Source organism: Nothoprocta perdicaria, unplaced genomic scaffold (genome assembly GCF_003342845.1).
Source record: "Nothoprocta perdicaria isolate Ctin4 unplaced genomic scaffold, notPer1 scaffold_3, whole genome shotgun sequence".
Classification (NCBI taxonomy): Eukaryota; Metazoa; Chordata; class Aves; order Tinamiformes; family Tinamidae; genus Nothoprocta; species Nothoprocta perdicaria.
Window position 1 is genome coordinate 5,059,550 of NW_020455532.1, and position 14,369 is coordinate 5,073,918.

The window sequence follows — 14,369 nt, forward strand, 5'->3', positions numbered from 1 at the left end:
AGGAGCTGGTGTTAGATCAGGGATGTGCCCACACTGCCCTGACACTGCATCTCGCATAATGCATTTCTCAGGGCGGGCTCAATGATCCTGTCTGAAACAACTCTGGGGTCAGCTGTGGCAATGTGCACATCTACCTCATCACTCTGAGCCAGGAGTCTGGTTTCCTTTGCCTCAAATCCCACAATAACAGGGGAAGGAGACGTGAGGCCCTCCAAGATGCTAGCAGAGTCTGCAAGGACTTGTCTACACATTATCTGCAGCAGTAAAGCATGCAGTTCTCTGGAAACTTCTGAGTACAAAGGGCCCCTTCTGTAAGAATGGAAACAAGCAGATCATTCCTTAGCTATAAATAAGAATTAATGCCGCCTTCCCATTTTCTGAATAAACATCCCTTACTACTTGACTGCTCTGCTCCTCTGTCTATACTAATAATCCCAAATTTTATCTTGTTGTGGCTGAATGAATAGCCTTTCAAGAGACAGGGCTTATTTGCCTTATCAATACCACTCAGAGCAAAAAATGAGTGACATTGTCCATCACATTCCCAGCTAGACCTTTCCACCCGAGTATGAGGAGGGGTGAACTTGCATCAGCCAGATCTTCCCTTCTGACTTGGCCCTAAGGCCGAGCCACCATGTTCTCCATGGCACATTCGTACYTATTCTGAGACTACAGATTTCAGCACGGAAAGGAACCGACTCTTGAGTCCAAGCACAGTCAGTTTTTTCTTTAACTTTTAGGCTCTCAATGATAGTACTCGACTCTGTGACAGGTGATTCTGTTCACTCCTTTTTGTGTGTTATTTCTCCATCTGTCCCTTCTTCATAGACAGAAATTGTTAGGGAGACATATTAGACCTTTTCTTTTTTTTTGGATGTGCTAAACTAGTGAAGAAAAAAAAGAAATTGTCCTTTTTTTTTTTTGTAAGTAATGAGGCTCTTAGGTTTATCCTGAATTTCTTGCTCCTCAGAATGGAGCACATTAAATTAGATGGAGCCTGGTCTGTGAGCTGTTGAGTGAGGGACCCTGTGGAGAGACTATGAAAGGCTGTGGTTCAGCAGAGCTGCAGCGGTGCTGCGGTAGGAATGAGAGGAGGCAGCTGAGTCATGAGATGCACAGCCAGCACCTTCCTAATTCCCTCCAGAGCCGCACTGAATCAGCACCAACTTGGGCAGCCTATTCCTCAGGCTTTGCCTTTTGGGAACAGTGTTTTGAAAAGCTCAGATAAACCCCATCCTATCGTCTTTATTTCAGTCTTTAATGCCAATGAATTCAACCATCTGGCATGCAAACTAGTTTGATACCAAATTGATCTACTTGAAAATCACCTATTTCAATGACTCTAKATGTACAAAGACGTACCACGAGGGTCTAAAATCGTGTTTACTAACCTGAAGCATATTATAAAATATCTCCTGGAACGGGATATCCCTTACAATATAACTGACCATGTAAAGAATTTGCAGCTAATATAAATAGCAAATATAGAAAATGATTAAATGGCTGTTTTTATTTGAAAATAGCAGCATGCTATTTTTAGTAGCAGGGAAGACACCAGGAAAAAAGAGTTTTTCAGCATTCCAAAATGAGTTTTTCTACATGGTTCAGAGCAGAAGCAGCAGCCTGTGTTAGGTGGTTTCAGGTACTGTGCAGTGAGTTACACCCTGATAAACTGTGATCTTATGATGAACTATGAGATCACACAGCACAACCATACTTGAACTGTTGACCTCCAAGGAAAATMGAAAGTCTTCAGACAGTAACAAACCTTTAAACATTTTTTATGGAGATATTTCCTCCACTCTTTATCCTTCCTTGTTAGTAATGTTTGATTTCCCCTTCTTGTAACTCGTATTTTTCATTGGAATTGGAGTCCTCAGCTCTCTGTGTGTCCGCATAACCTCCAGACAGCAGAGGTGATCACATAGCACTGCCTATTTTTCCGGTGAAATAACGCTAAACTAATGCTTTCACAGATGTCTGGACTCAGCGCTTTTTTAGTGCTTTTTTTTTTAAAGAAAAAATCTTGCAAATCTTGACAACATGGCATTCAAAATCCACTAATGTCATTTTAAAGGGTAAGAGCACAAGTCTTGCCGATTGAAAAAAAAAAAAAAAAAAGGAAATAAAGCGTCAATCCAGACAATCTAATGTGCCCCTGTCATCKCTGTCAGTTAGGCAGCGTTTTCCTGAGCTGGTTAAGCGCACTGTGGAGTGACCGAGTGTGGCGGGAATGGCTGCAGTGTGCTGGAGAAGGGAGTCCGGGGGAAGCCCAACCTCCAGGGCCACCTCCGTGCACCATGGCACCTAAGGGCAAAGAGTCCAGAACGTGTCCTGGGCGCAGACCTTCCTGCTGAGCAAAAGAAAGATAACGGGGAGGTGCAGCGACCGGGCGCGGGTTCAGAAGGACGCCTGGATTTCTCTGCAATTCCTGGTTCATCTCTGACACGCAACATCGATGACGTCCCTCAAGCGAACAGTTTCTCACTGACTCCCTGTCAGGCTCRTTCTGGGAAAGCTAGTAGCGACAGTGGAAGAGTTGAGACACAACAGAAGTGTTATAACAAGAAAATGATTTTATTAATGTGTCCTCCCCTGTGGTACTTTAATCAATGTAAATAATTGTAGTGGAAGAGTAATTCTTTCTTATGGATACAGACACCGCTACCCCAGCCCCGGCTGCCCCGTTTCCTCCTCAGGATTTTACATTACAGCGGGGCAGCGCCTCATTTGYCGGCGCGACACGGCCGGGCTGGCGGCTGTCGCGCCTGTCGCGCCTGTCGCGCAGCGGCCGCCTCAGCGGCACCCCACGTTGGCGCCTCCGCGGGGGTCAGAGGTCACGCGGCGCGGGCGGGCGGGGGAGGGGGAAATGCCCGTGTCACGTGACGGCGCCAACATGGCGGCGCCGTGTCGCGGGCGCCGCCGCTGAGGGAGCGGCGTCTCCTGCGCGTCACGGGGCCGCGGCGCGGGCCGGGCCTGTGAGCGGCGGCCCCGAGCGCGGCGCCCTCCCCGCCGCCATGCAGCCCCCGGCCCGCGAGCAGGACACGCGCACCAAGAGCATGTTCGTGTCGCGGGCGCTCGAGAAGATCCTGGCCGAGAAGGAGGCGAAGCGGCCGCCGCACGGGCAGCTGCGCAGGGCCTGCCAGGTGGCGCTGGGTGAGTGCGCGGGGCCCGCGAGCGCGGCGCCCTCCCTGTTCAGTCCTTGCWGGAGCTGGCGGCCCGGGCCGTGGCGTTGTACGGGTGCGCCAGGCAGTTCTGGCGCTTCCTTCTCCCCSTCTCGCCCCTTCTCCCCCTGCCTCGCCCCGAGGAAGAGGAGAAGCAGGAAACCTCCCCAGCGCTGACAGGAAAGGGAGCCTGTTTTCCTGCTCTGTGAAATCCCGAGGGTGAGAAGGGGAGCCTCTTGGAAGGCTACTAGTGCGCGTCTTCCCACTTAACTAACATAACATCTGGATTTGGGAGATCCTCGTACAATAACCCCCCATTGGCGCTTTTTGGGTCGTGCCTGTTTTATATCTATGTGTTTTAAGGCACAATAAACTTGTGATTCTTTGCTGATGGTAGAAATGATTTTATTTATTTTTTTTTAACTAAGCTTATTTGACAAAAATAACCGTGTTGTTTGCCGAACTAAAGCCGAGGTCAGCGCGAAGAGATAACCTATCATTGCCCAAGTGCCCCGCTCAGTTAGGGCCCWGGCTCCCGTGCCACAGGAGGTCGGTTAGATGTGGTGAAGGTGGTTGCATCATTTCGAGCAGTTGGCCTGAGCGCCCTCCCTTTTAGCTGCACTGTGACTTTCAAATCACCCTTATTTTGTGAAGGTCGAGATCTTTTCTGTGCAACTGAAGACAGTTTTGTTTAACTCAAGTTTACCTGAGTTAATACTATACTTTGGGTTAAGTAAGACTGAGACTTCCTGACCCATTAAAAACTAGCTAACAGTTTTTAATGAAATCAGGCCTCTGCTGTAGTAGATAGGGCAAGGAACATGGGAAGAACCGTTCTTGTGGTGTGAGCAATTCAGGCCAGATTTCATCTGCACACATTGGTGTGCAGGAAAGAGGCTTCGGAGTTTTTAGTAAATAATAAAGTCCAGTTAAGCTATTATAATGAACTGTGAGTAAAATTCGGTCACTTTGGGAGAAATGTAAAGTTAATTTTATGTACCTGGGGTTCGCTGTACTGATGTGTTTATGCAGTGGTCTCTGTAATGGAGCCTCGAGGCACTAACCTGTGCGTGGTGTGTCTGGCTATGTGGCGGAAGGCTGTGGTGTGCCCTTATTTTAAATACAGAGGAACTGGTGTATTTTACAGACAGCCAAGCCAAACAAACCTGCAGCTGTTTCTGTTTCCTGCAGTAGTATTACYGCAGCAGCGTTAATTACGCATACCTTAAAATTATTGTTTGGCTGCATTCTTTGCTTCATTTTGTGCCAAAGTATTCACCTGGAGTAATGACGACTCAGTGGTATCGGGAAAACTTTAGCTGTAGAAGTATTCAGTGATCAAAACTGAACTTATTTCCTGTGACACTGATGAATATATTTTTAATTGTGAGAACAGTGTTCTTGTTTTAAATAAGTAACACATGTTAAAGAAAATGTTAGTCAAACACTGAGACAACTTACATGAGTTACTGCTGAAAATTAATGTCATTCTCACTCAGGAGAGAATAAAGGTGGTATTTGATTCTCATATTAAATGATTCTTATGCTCTTCTGCTCCCTGCCTCAATAATATAGCTGTTACCACACCAGTAGTCTGCTCTTTTGGACTGCRAAATAGCTTTGTTACTTAGTAGAAATGAAGAGTATCATAGGCTCAGATAGGACTTGGAGGGGTGAAAGAAAAGCACCGGTTATTCATTCCCGGCACTGTGCAGGGCTTGTTAGCTCACACTGGTGGCCCAGAGCAATGTTAGGTATCTGTTGCTGGAGAGGGGTTTGGTAACAAAACCAGTTTCTGTGCGTTTCTGCTCTTCCCCCTCTCCTCCCTCCTTGGAAATATTCAGTGTTAATGTTGAGTAAGCAGAGCTTGAATGGATTCCTTCATTCAGTCTCTTGCTTCATCGGTAGGTGTAATAGTTGTATCCTGGATTCTCAGTACCAGTAAATCCCAGGAGAGACTGAGAGCAATGAGGTTTTTCAGCACAGAAGCTGTTCTGCCCTGTTATAGCAAACTGTGATTTTTTTTTTTTTTTTTTTTTTTTTAGGGAAGCCAATTTTCAACAGACAGACAACATATTGTGTATGAATAGATGATTAATAACCATTTATGTGAAGCTCTAGATGCATGTGGTTCTTATTAAATGCACTGATGCAGTCCCCACCATGAAGAGCACAGACAGTGTCTGCAGTTCATGTTGGTGTGATGCTAACCATGCACCTCGCTCTCACACAGACTGTTTGCTCTTCTCCTACTAGGAGTTTTTAATGACTTAGTGTGCAGCCAGCCTGGCTGTATCATCTCCTTCGCCTAGGGACCTCCAAGTATATCTATTTGTGAGCTTTGTAAACAATGTAATTTGTTTAGTTAACCTGTTAATTAACAAAAACATCTTTTAAGCCTTGCCTTCAGTCTGGGAATCTGTATGACCGCTTAAGAAACTTCTTCATATAAATGACACGTCTGGAAACACCTGTTTTTTTCTTGGGCTAGTTAAGCCTCTTAACTAGCATGTTTTGAGAATGCTGGTGCTAGCAGGACCTCCACTGTAGCAGCTCCTACTGAGGCTTTGTTTGGTTAGCTCAGTAGAATCAATAAATGGAAATGACTCTGTTGAGTACGGTTAAGGTGGCTGGGAATTAGGCAGTGTGGGGGGAGGCGCTCGTGCCACTTCCCGGGTGTTTGCACTGGCAGGGAGCTCCCTGCCCTGGGACGCTATGGACACACAGATGCTGCCGGTGTCCTTACACCGGCGCTGGGCTGCCTTCCGTGCCCGRACCGACCTGTGCCTGCTGACAGCGACCTGGCCCTTAACGTAGGATGCACCTAAGGCAGGCAGGCAATGTGTAGTCCTTTGTTTTAGTGCACAGTATCGTATATGAGAATATAGTGTTAAGTACAAGCAAACCCGACGGGTTCAGTTCATGCGCAGCAGCGTGTGCTTTGGGTGTGCAGAGCGTGCAGCCTGTGCTCACCTCCGAGGAACGAGGGGCCGTGSGGGGCTGTGCAGAGTGTGCAGCCCTCACAGCCTGTGCTCACCTCCGAGGAACGAGGGGCCGTGGGGGGCTGTGCAGAGTGTGCAGCCCTCACAGCCTGTGCTCACCTCCGAGGAACGAGGGGCCGTGGGGGGCTGTGCAGAGTGTGCAGCCCTCACAGCCTRTGCTCACCTCCGAGGAACGAGGGGCTGTGGGGGGCCAGGCAGAGTGAGCAGCCCTTGCAGCGCGCGCTCGCCTCTGAGGAACGAGGGGCCATGGGGGCCCGTGCAGAGCGTGCAGCCCGCGGCAGCCGATGCCGTCTCTGCCTGTGCCCGCTGTCCCTGGCAGCGGCAGTCGGGGCCGGCGCTGTGCGGGGTCCCCGGGGCCCACGTTGTGCTGGGGCCCCTGCAGCCCACCCACGTTCTCCAGCTGCGGAGGGGCCTTGGGCTGAGCCACCTTCCTTATTCCTGTGCCTGGAGCAGAGGAGTGACAGCGGCAGTAGGTTTGTTTCTGCTCCTGTCTGCTTGGGACATGGCAAGGGGGACTTACATTAGGCAACACCTGTTTCGTTTACTTTTGGTGGTCAGACTACCAAAAGAGCACTTCAGATGAGATTTCCAAACTGTTTTGATGCAATCAGTGGTAGAGGCATGCTCGTGACTTGGTTTTGTCCTGGTGTTCATTCCTTTCTGCCAATGTTATTTGCTAAAATACTACTGTGATGCAGAGCTTTTTATACTGCTTTGGAAAACGCTTCATATAATAAGTTATAGGGAATTTGGTCAGGCTTTTGTTGGATTTTATTTTTATTAAAATTTCAGAGCGCATCTGAGTGAAGTTTTTGCTGTTGTAATATAGAGATCTATTTTTTTTATGCAGTATCTACTGCAACTGTTGGAAGAGGTATCATTACAATAGGTGTGAACATGAGACAGGTCTGACTATGTCTGCTTATGGCTAAAATCTTCATCAAGTTTGCATCTAAAACTTTTTTTTTTCTTTTTTTTTAAACTACTCTGTTTTATTGCAAATGTCTTTGGATAACAGGGGCAYCAGACCAGTCGATACTAGACAAGTTTCAGTTTCTGTTGAGAGAGCATGAAAATTAGGTGCATCTGCAGCTCGGGACATGTGGTGGCTGGACAGGTGTGGGGGCAAACACTATTAGTACCTTTCTGTTTCCTGTGCTTTAGAAACACCCATGAGAATTCCAAAGGTCTGGCCTTGCTTGACCAAAGCAACGTCAAAACAGTTTTTTTTCTTCCAAACTACACAAATGATCTATTGCAAGGACAACCACCTGACTGTAACTTGGGCATAGTTGGTCTAGTGCAGAGGATGGTGCATTCCTGCAGTGATTTAAGGTGCTATAATGGCTGGTTCTGCAGGATGTCTGAAATATCAGCAATGAYTATATTATTGCTGAGCAGCCTGGCATCCTGCAGCTCTTGGAGTAGTGACTGTAGCTAAAAGATGACTTCATTTGCCCAGTCCCAGAGGCAACACTAAGCATTTTCAACTGTAAAAGAGTGTCCAGAAAGCTCCGTTTTAAACCAGGTCYCATATGCAATAGCAATGCCCCATTCTATTAACATTATAACACAGCAGAATAAATCAGATGCTTCAGTATTCATTGTATTCACTAGCTCTGTGGATCATAATGTGCTCTTGATGGTGGGAAAATTATTAAATAAAACAATTTGAATTAAAATTTTGCTTAACTGAACTTCTCAGCAGCACATTCATCAATTAAACCACCTGGCTGCAGGAATGAGGAAGACAATGATTCAAGATGTGGTTCTATGTTAAGATTTGCCCTATTTTGGCCCCCAAATTCCTGATTATTTCTTAACCAGCCATCAAAATCAGTCTGTGGCCTCTAGTCTGTTGAYTCTCCTGATCAGCTAAGCGCTAAAAAAGCAGCTTATCACAAAGCTAGGCTTGTACCTGAACCCAARCTGCTAAACTGACTGTAGCTCCGTGCTGCCAGCACAGGCTGTGGTTCTGTGCTGTTGCTCACTGCCTTGCAGCTGGCTTGTGTAAGACTGGGAAGTGAAAACGGCCTCATTTTGTAAACCTGTTATGTGAGGAACTGCTCCATGTAGTCGTTTTGAGACGTTAAGGAAATTCGGTTGTAATATTGGCCATCCTGCTGTTCTGGTTGGGTCGAGRGGGCCCCTGTGTCCTGCCCGAGGCCGTTGAGGGTTGCGTGCGAGGAGATGGAGCACTCAAGAATTTCCCTGCAGTGTTTCCCAAGTCCTGGCTGGCTTCTGTAGCACAGTGTTCTCCTCAGGGGTTTGGTTTCTCCTGGAAAAGCTGCTAATTCTGGGTGCTTAATTGGTGCACTTGGTGTTTATGCCCAACAGAAGTAAGTGGAAATGTGTGTTTGCACCTGGGCATCAGTCGGTCTTCTCTTGATGCAGAGTTTGGGTCTCCTGAGGTAGGAGATTGCCATGTGAAGCTGCTGTGTAGCTCAGGTTTCCCAGTACTGCTCCAACTCCTCTGTACATTTGATAAAGAAAATTTCTAAATGGTCCTTGCAAGAAATTAGTACACTGGTAGTTTCTCTGTTTGTTTGTTTTGGCTCTAGCTGGCCATGCAATATTGAAATCCAAAGAATCTGGATGTGAGCAGCACTGTAGTTGCTGGGCTGATGGGTCCTGCGCAGCCCGAGGCCTGGGGGGTTTGAGCCTCTGCTCCTCAGCACCAAGAYAGTTGCTGCTGCTGGTTGTATTTTCTGTGTAGTTTCTGCTGCAGATGCCATAAGGATGGGGAGCAGGGAGCACCCAGACRCACAGACTGGCATCTGTGCTGGGGTCAGTGCAGCTCGTGAGCTGGGAAGTGGCAAGGGACAGGCATGAAGGGGCTGACGTGTAGCTTTCTGTGACAGCAATAATGAAGAGGTTGTTTTGGGCTTGCTCTGTTCTTATGACTGAGTTGGAAACAGGGGGCTTTTGAACAGAGCCATGACGTGCTGCGGGTCTGTGGCGCTCTGAGTTTTGCTGCCGCTTTGGTTGCATGCGGAGCGATAGTGTTCCCTGGTGCTTGTCACACCGCTCAATGCCTAGGGGTGCCCTGTTGTCCGTCTTCCCGCCGCGGGGCRCGTTGCTCCGTGGGCGCATCCGCCGGCAGCCCTGCGAGGGTCTCTGCGTGTCGCTGTGTGCAATAGAAACCACCAACATGCAAGTTTATTGAATTCTGAAAACCTCTCCCAACGTGAAACTTTCAAAAGCAGTGGGAAGAGAAAAGCCCTCCTGGCAAGATGACGGTGCGCGTTTGAGATGCCAGATCGCMGAGTGGGAGTTTGTTTATTCAGCTGATGTCATGCTGTGGAGTTTACCCTGAGCAGGCTGCTGCAACAGCAGTACCTGGTGCTTTGAATTAGGTGGTTTGTGTACTTGCTTAAAGACTTCTTCAAACTAGACCTTCCTCTTGTGAACTTTCTCTTGAATGAAAGCTATATTTCTAAAGGTACCTTTTTGTTAAGAATATTYGGGAAAAAAATAGAACATGTAGAAGTTGATGGGCCTTTCAGCAAATAGGAGAGTTATGTTCAATCTCTGATTTAGGAAGTTAAAGATGTTCCAGGAAAATGGCACATATACAGTGCAAAGCTTTTGGTTAGAAACAGCTCTGCTTTGTTGTATTTTTCACGTTTGTGTTATGCTGGATGTCAATATCTTCAATTATTTTCTTTCTTCCAGATGAAATAAAAACTGAGCTGGAAAAGCAAAGGTAAGTTACTAATTGCTGTCAACTCTACCACACGATGGCAAGTTCACTAGTGTGCTAGTGGCAATGTGAGAGGGTGCAAGTTATGGCAGGGAGCCGGTGGGATACAGGGACACCTTCGCTGCCAAACCAAGGGACATGACCCATGTGTCTGAAGCACCCACTGCTTGTGGCTCTGGGCACCTGGGCCGTAGCTGCCACTGCATTTCCTTATGGAGGATCACAAAGCTCCTACAAGAGACTGACTTTCTACTTGTGCTGGGCTTTATTTAGCTGATATATCTGGAAATCATGAAGAGCAGCAAGTTTGTTAATACTCTTAACTACCTAGATCAAGAAGTCAAAAGATTATGTAAAAATCCACTTCTTTTAAGAAAACTTTGTAGCACTGTGTTATGATTTAGAGTCCCAGATTCTGTGTCTCTGTTTAATATTGTTCACACAAGGCTATTTTAGGTAAGCTTATCTTTAGGGTGCATAGGAGTTCTGTATTTCAGGCAGTGCGATGCTGGACTGTAGTGAGGGAAGAAAATATAGAGCAATATAGGAAAATGTAGAGCTGTTCTTGTATGATTTTGAAGGAAGAACAACTGTCTTTTAGAAGTATGCCTAAAAGGAGTTTGCATTAAATGTGTATGCTGCTACGTGTGTATTTTTATAATCTGAAAATGGAGACAGCTATGATTAGGAAAATAAATAACTCTTCTTGTCTGGCCTAGAGAAGGCACTGCTGCTCCACCCAAAGCAAACTTCATCGAGGCAGATAAGTATTTCCTTCCATTCGAGCTGGCCTGCCAGTCCAAGTCTCCACGCATTGTCAGTACTTCATTGGATTGCTTACAGGTAAGTGTTCTGCTGAAACCTGGACAGACTGAAATGAGTAAGGAGGCAGTTGCAAAAGTACTGTGTGATTTGGGCATTACTTGGGTAGAACCTCGCTGTGGTTAGGTGCAAAGACAGGTAATAAATAATTGTCTGTTTGCAGTAGTGAGAAATCATGTGGATGGCAAAAGTGTGTGCACCTCTTAAAATCCACTTTGTCTATATGTATGAGTAGTCCAAGGAAGTGCTAGCCAGATTATTGATGGTATTCAGTCTTTGTTTTAAATGGCCAAATAAAGTAGGCAATCTAAATCCCTCTTTTCATGCTGTACTTGCCTGCATTTTACCTAATATTATATGACTAACTAATATTCTTCCTACCTAGAAACTCATTGCATATGGACATATCACTGGCAATGCTCCAGATAGTGGAGCTCCTGGAAAACGGCTGATTGACCGAATAGTCGAAACAATTTGCAATTGCTTTCAGGGTCCTCAAACAGATGAAGGAGTACAATTGCAAATAATTAAGGTATTTTGGTGCATTTTAAGTGTGCATTGTTGTTGTGTGTTTTGTGAGTGACTCTGATTTTTGTAGCTGAAACAAATTTGAATGTGAAGTGCTACTTAGGCCCCAGTTTCTCCATCTCCTACAGTTAGATGTCTCATTGAATTTAGAGAGGCTTTCACACTGTGTGAATAGGTTTGTGGAGTGTATTTTCTCCTTCTGAAATGGAGCATGTATAGCTTATTAACTCTCATCCTTCAGTCTGGGCTGAGCCATGGCCAGGTAACATTATTTAGCAAAAACAGGACAACTTGATAGTAGTAGTGTTCATCTTGTAGATTAGTGATGTCTGTGTTCATGAGGCTGATGAGATGCTGTCAGCTGTGAGGCTAATATATAGTATTTCCACAAAACTTCAGCTGAAGGCACYGTTTGGAGGCTACCTCCCTCAAAGGAAAGTGTGTATTGTGTGATGTGAAGTATTCATTTTCCTTAACAGCTCATGAAAGAATACTACAAATCTATGAAATTTCTGTTATCTTCTGATTGGAATAGTGCTTTCAAAGAAGTATAAGTTTCTTGGTGTTTTTTTTTTTTTTTTTTAATAAATTTATATATATGTTCCCTAATAAAGTCACAGCTTATCGTGGAAGACCTATATGATAAATCTTGCTGCTTGCTTAATTTCAGTCTTACTGTTTTGTGTACTCTTTCAGGCTCTCCTTACTGCAGTAACATCTCCGTATATTGAGATTCATGAAGGAACAATTCTGCAGACTGTTAGAACCTGTTACAACATCTATCTGGCCAGTAAAAATCTCATTAATCAGACAACTGCCAAAGCTACCCTTACACAGATGCTAAATGTCATTTTTACACGAATGGAAAATCAAGCTGTATGTAGCTGTTATTTTGCTTATCTTAAATGTTTAAGCTTGAAAACTGAACAGAATATTTTTATGTATGTATCTCACTGTAGATGAGCACCTATTGATTTGTTTTTTAAAAGCATCTGCCACATCCTGCAGTGAAGCATATTGAACGCTATAGGCAGATTTAAAATAAAGTGTGAGACTTATGGCTGATAACAAGATTTGATGCTGTTGTCTCTGACAAGCAGCTACATATAAATAATGGGATACTTTTAAGATAAACTTGTTTCCACAGTAGCTAAATAAGAAGCAAATCTTTTTAATCAGACTGGCTAAGTGAATATATTCACACTTTCTTGTTAGCATTTGAATTCATAAAGGAACATCRGTCATCATAGACATTTATTCCTCTTTTGTTTTCTGCCCCAGGTTAACTTTATTTATTTATTTATTTAAGATACAAGAAGCCAGGGAAGTGGAAAAAACAAATAATCAGAAATCCCAATCTCCTGCAATTCAAATCGTGACAAGGTCTCCAAAGATTGGWCACTTAAAGCACAGTTATCAGGAGAGCAAACCCACTGCTCCTGTAAGCCTGGAGTTAACTAATGGTGAGCCTGAGCAGACAGAAAATGGAGAGGTGAAGTCAGAGCAACATCARCTTCCTTCAGTATCAGGTAAGAAAGAATATATTGTGCTTGTGGTCTTCACTTACAGTGTATCTACAGGAAATTATTCTTTAGTATTATTTAGAGAAGCGGTAGAGATTATTGGCCCAAATCACATTCACATCTACACGTTAGTTATGTGGAGTACACAGACTATCCTTAGATGTATCAGGCRTGCTTAGACATTACCTTTGAAGAAGGACTTTTTTTGTTTGCCCTAGAATTTTAATAAAAGCGTATATACAACACTATATATTTATATATATATATAAAAACTTGTWTATAGATTATATTGAAGTTTGAATTTTGTTAGATTGATAAAAGGGAAGGCAAGTAGAGAGATTAATCAAAGTATATTTGCAAGTGCTAAAATTGTTTTGGGATAACTGAAGTCCTTTTTTAATCCTTCTACCTCCTTAGCCTTTCCTTCTTCCTAAACAAAGCTATCTTTTTATGTGTTTCATCAGAGGAAACACCTGATGGAGGAAAAGAAATGGTTAAAGACATCTTGGAAGATGTTGTCAAATCAGCTGTGAAAGGTAGTGAAATCTTCTGAAATAAAATAGATGTGTTTGTAATGCCTGACACGTACTCCTGTGATGATAAAGCAAAGAACTCATTTTTCATTACTAAGCATCCTGTAAAGAATGCTTTCTAAGGCAGCAAGAAGAGACTTTTATGGCCTCACAGGAGTATTTCCTTTGATAGGTGAGAAATTCCCTCTGATTTACTAGTGCTGCCCGTCTGKCCCCACCAATGGTAAAGCTTAACAAATATCACACCTTTTTTTTTAAGGCAGCTCAACAGATTAATTTTATTTTCTTTTTCTCCCTCAGTGGCTGAAGAAAAACATGTAATAGGAACAGTCAAGGCTCAGCCTGTATTAGAGACTCCAGATATTGCTCTTTCTGGCTCTAGTAATGAAAATGTACAAACAAATGGGATTCCAGATGACAGACAATCAGTTTCCTCCACTGATAATTTGGTAAATAACTTCCCTGGATGTTTATGTATAGAGACTGAGAAATCTCTTATTATGCTAACTAATTTTATTGGAGGAAGGAAATGGAGGCTTTTAATATATAAGTCCTGCTCAGATTTGAAAGAAGCAGCAAATTCAGATCAAGTTCATGTTGAAAATAGCTGCTTTAAAGTATTCCACCACTTTGGGGTGGGAGGGGATTCAGTCAACACTGTGTAAAGATCGGGATTTCTTGTGTTCCTGTTTAGGTTGGTTTAAATTTTGGCAAGTGTATTGCTCTTTAACCTGTAGCTGATTCTCTGAGGAGTTGTGGAATCTTAGCAGTTGCTCTCTTCCTTTGCTGTACTGAGGTTTTAATATTGTGCTTCTTGTTTGCTAGGAAACAGATGTGTCTGGACACCAAGCTGCTGCCAAATTTTCCCATGTTCTTCAGAAGGATGCCTTCCTTGTGTTCAGGTCCCTGTGCAAACTCTCCATGAAACCACTTGGTGATGGACCACCAGATCCCAAGTAATAACTGGATTTATTGCTTATTGTCCCCATGTAGCCTTTAGAGTCAGAGGAGACACAGCTATGCAGCTGCTTGGGTTCTGGAATCCCCCGGTTCCAGTTAGACTSGTTATTCTAGTGCTCAGTAGTTGGTAGCAT

General features: G+C 44.4%; 1 protein-coding gene across 1 annotated transcript in view; it reads left to right on the top strand.

Annotated features, from left to right (window-relative positions):
• Nucleotides 1-3,017: 3,017 nt before the first annotated feature.
• Nucleotides 3,018-14,369, top strand: part of ARFGEF2 (ADP ribosylation factor guanine nucleotide exchange factor 2) — a 30,141-nt gene continuing 18,789 nt past the window's right edge. The window contains exons 1-9 of the mRNA XM_026042019.1: nt 3,018-3,156; nt 10,316-10,325; nt 10,589-10,712; nt 11,077-11,223; nt 11,916-12,095; nt 12,529-12,748; nt 13,207-13,278; nt 13,576-13,724; nt 14,101-14,231. Of these exons, the coding sequence (XP_025897804.1) occupies nt 3,018-3,156; nt 10,316-10,325; nt 10,589-10,712; nt 11,077-11,223; nt 11,916-12,095; nt 12,529-12,748; nt 13,207-13,278; nt 13,576-13,724; nt 14,101-14,231 (1,172 nt within the window). The remainder of the gene's footprint in view (nt 3,157-10,315; nt 10,326-10,588; nt 10,713-11,076; nt 11,224-11,915; nt 12,096-12,528; nt 12,749-13,206; nt 13,279-13,575; nt 13,725-14,100; nt 14,232-14,369) is intronic.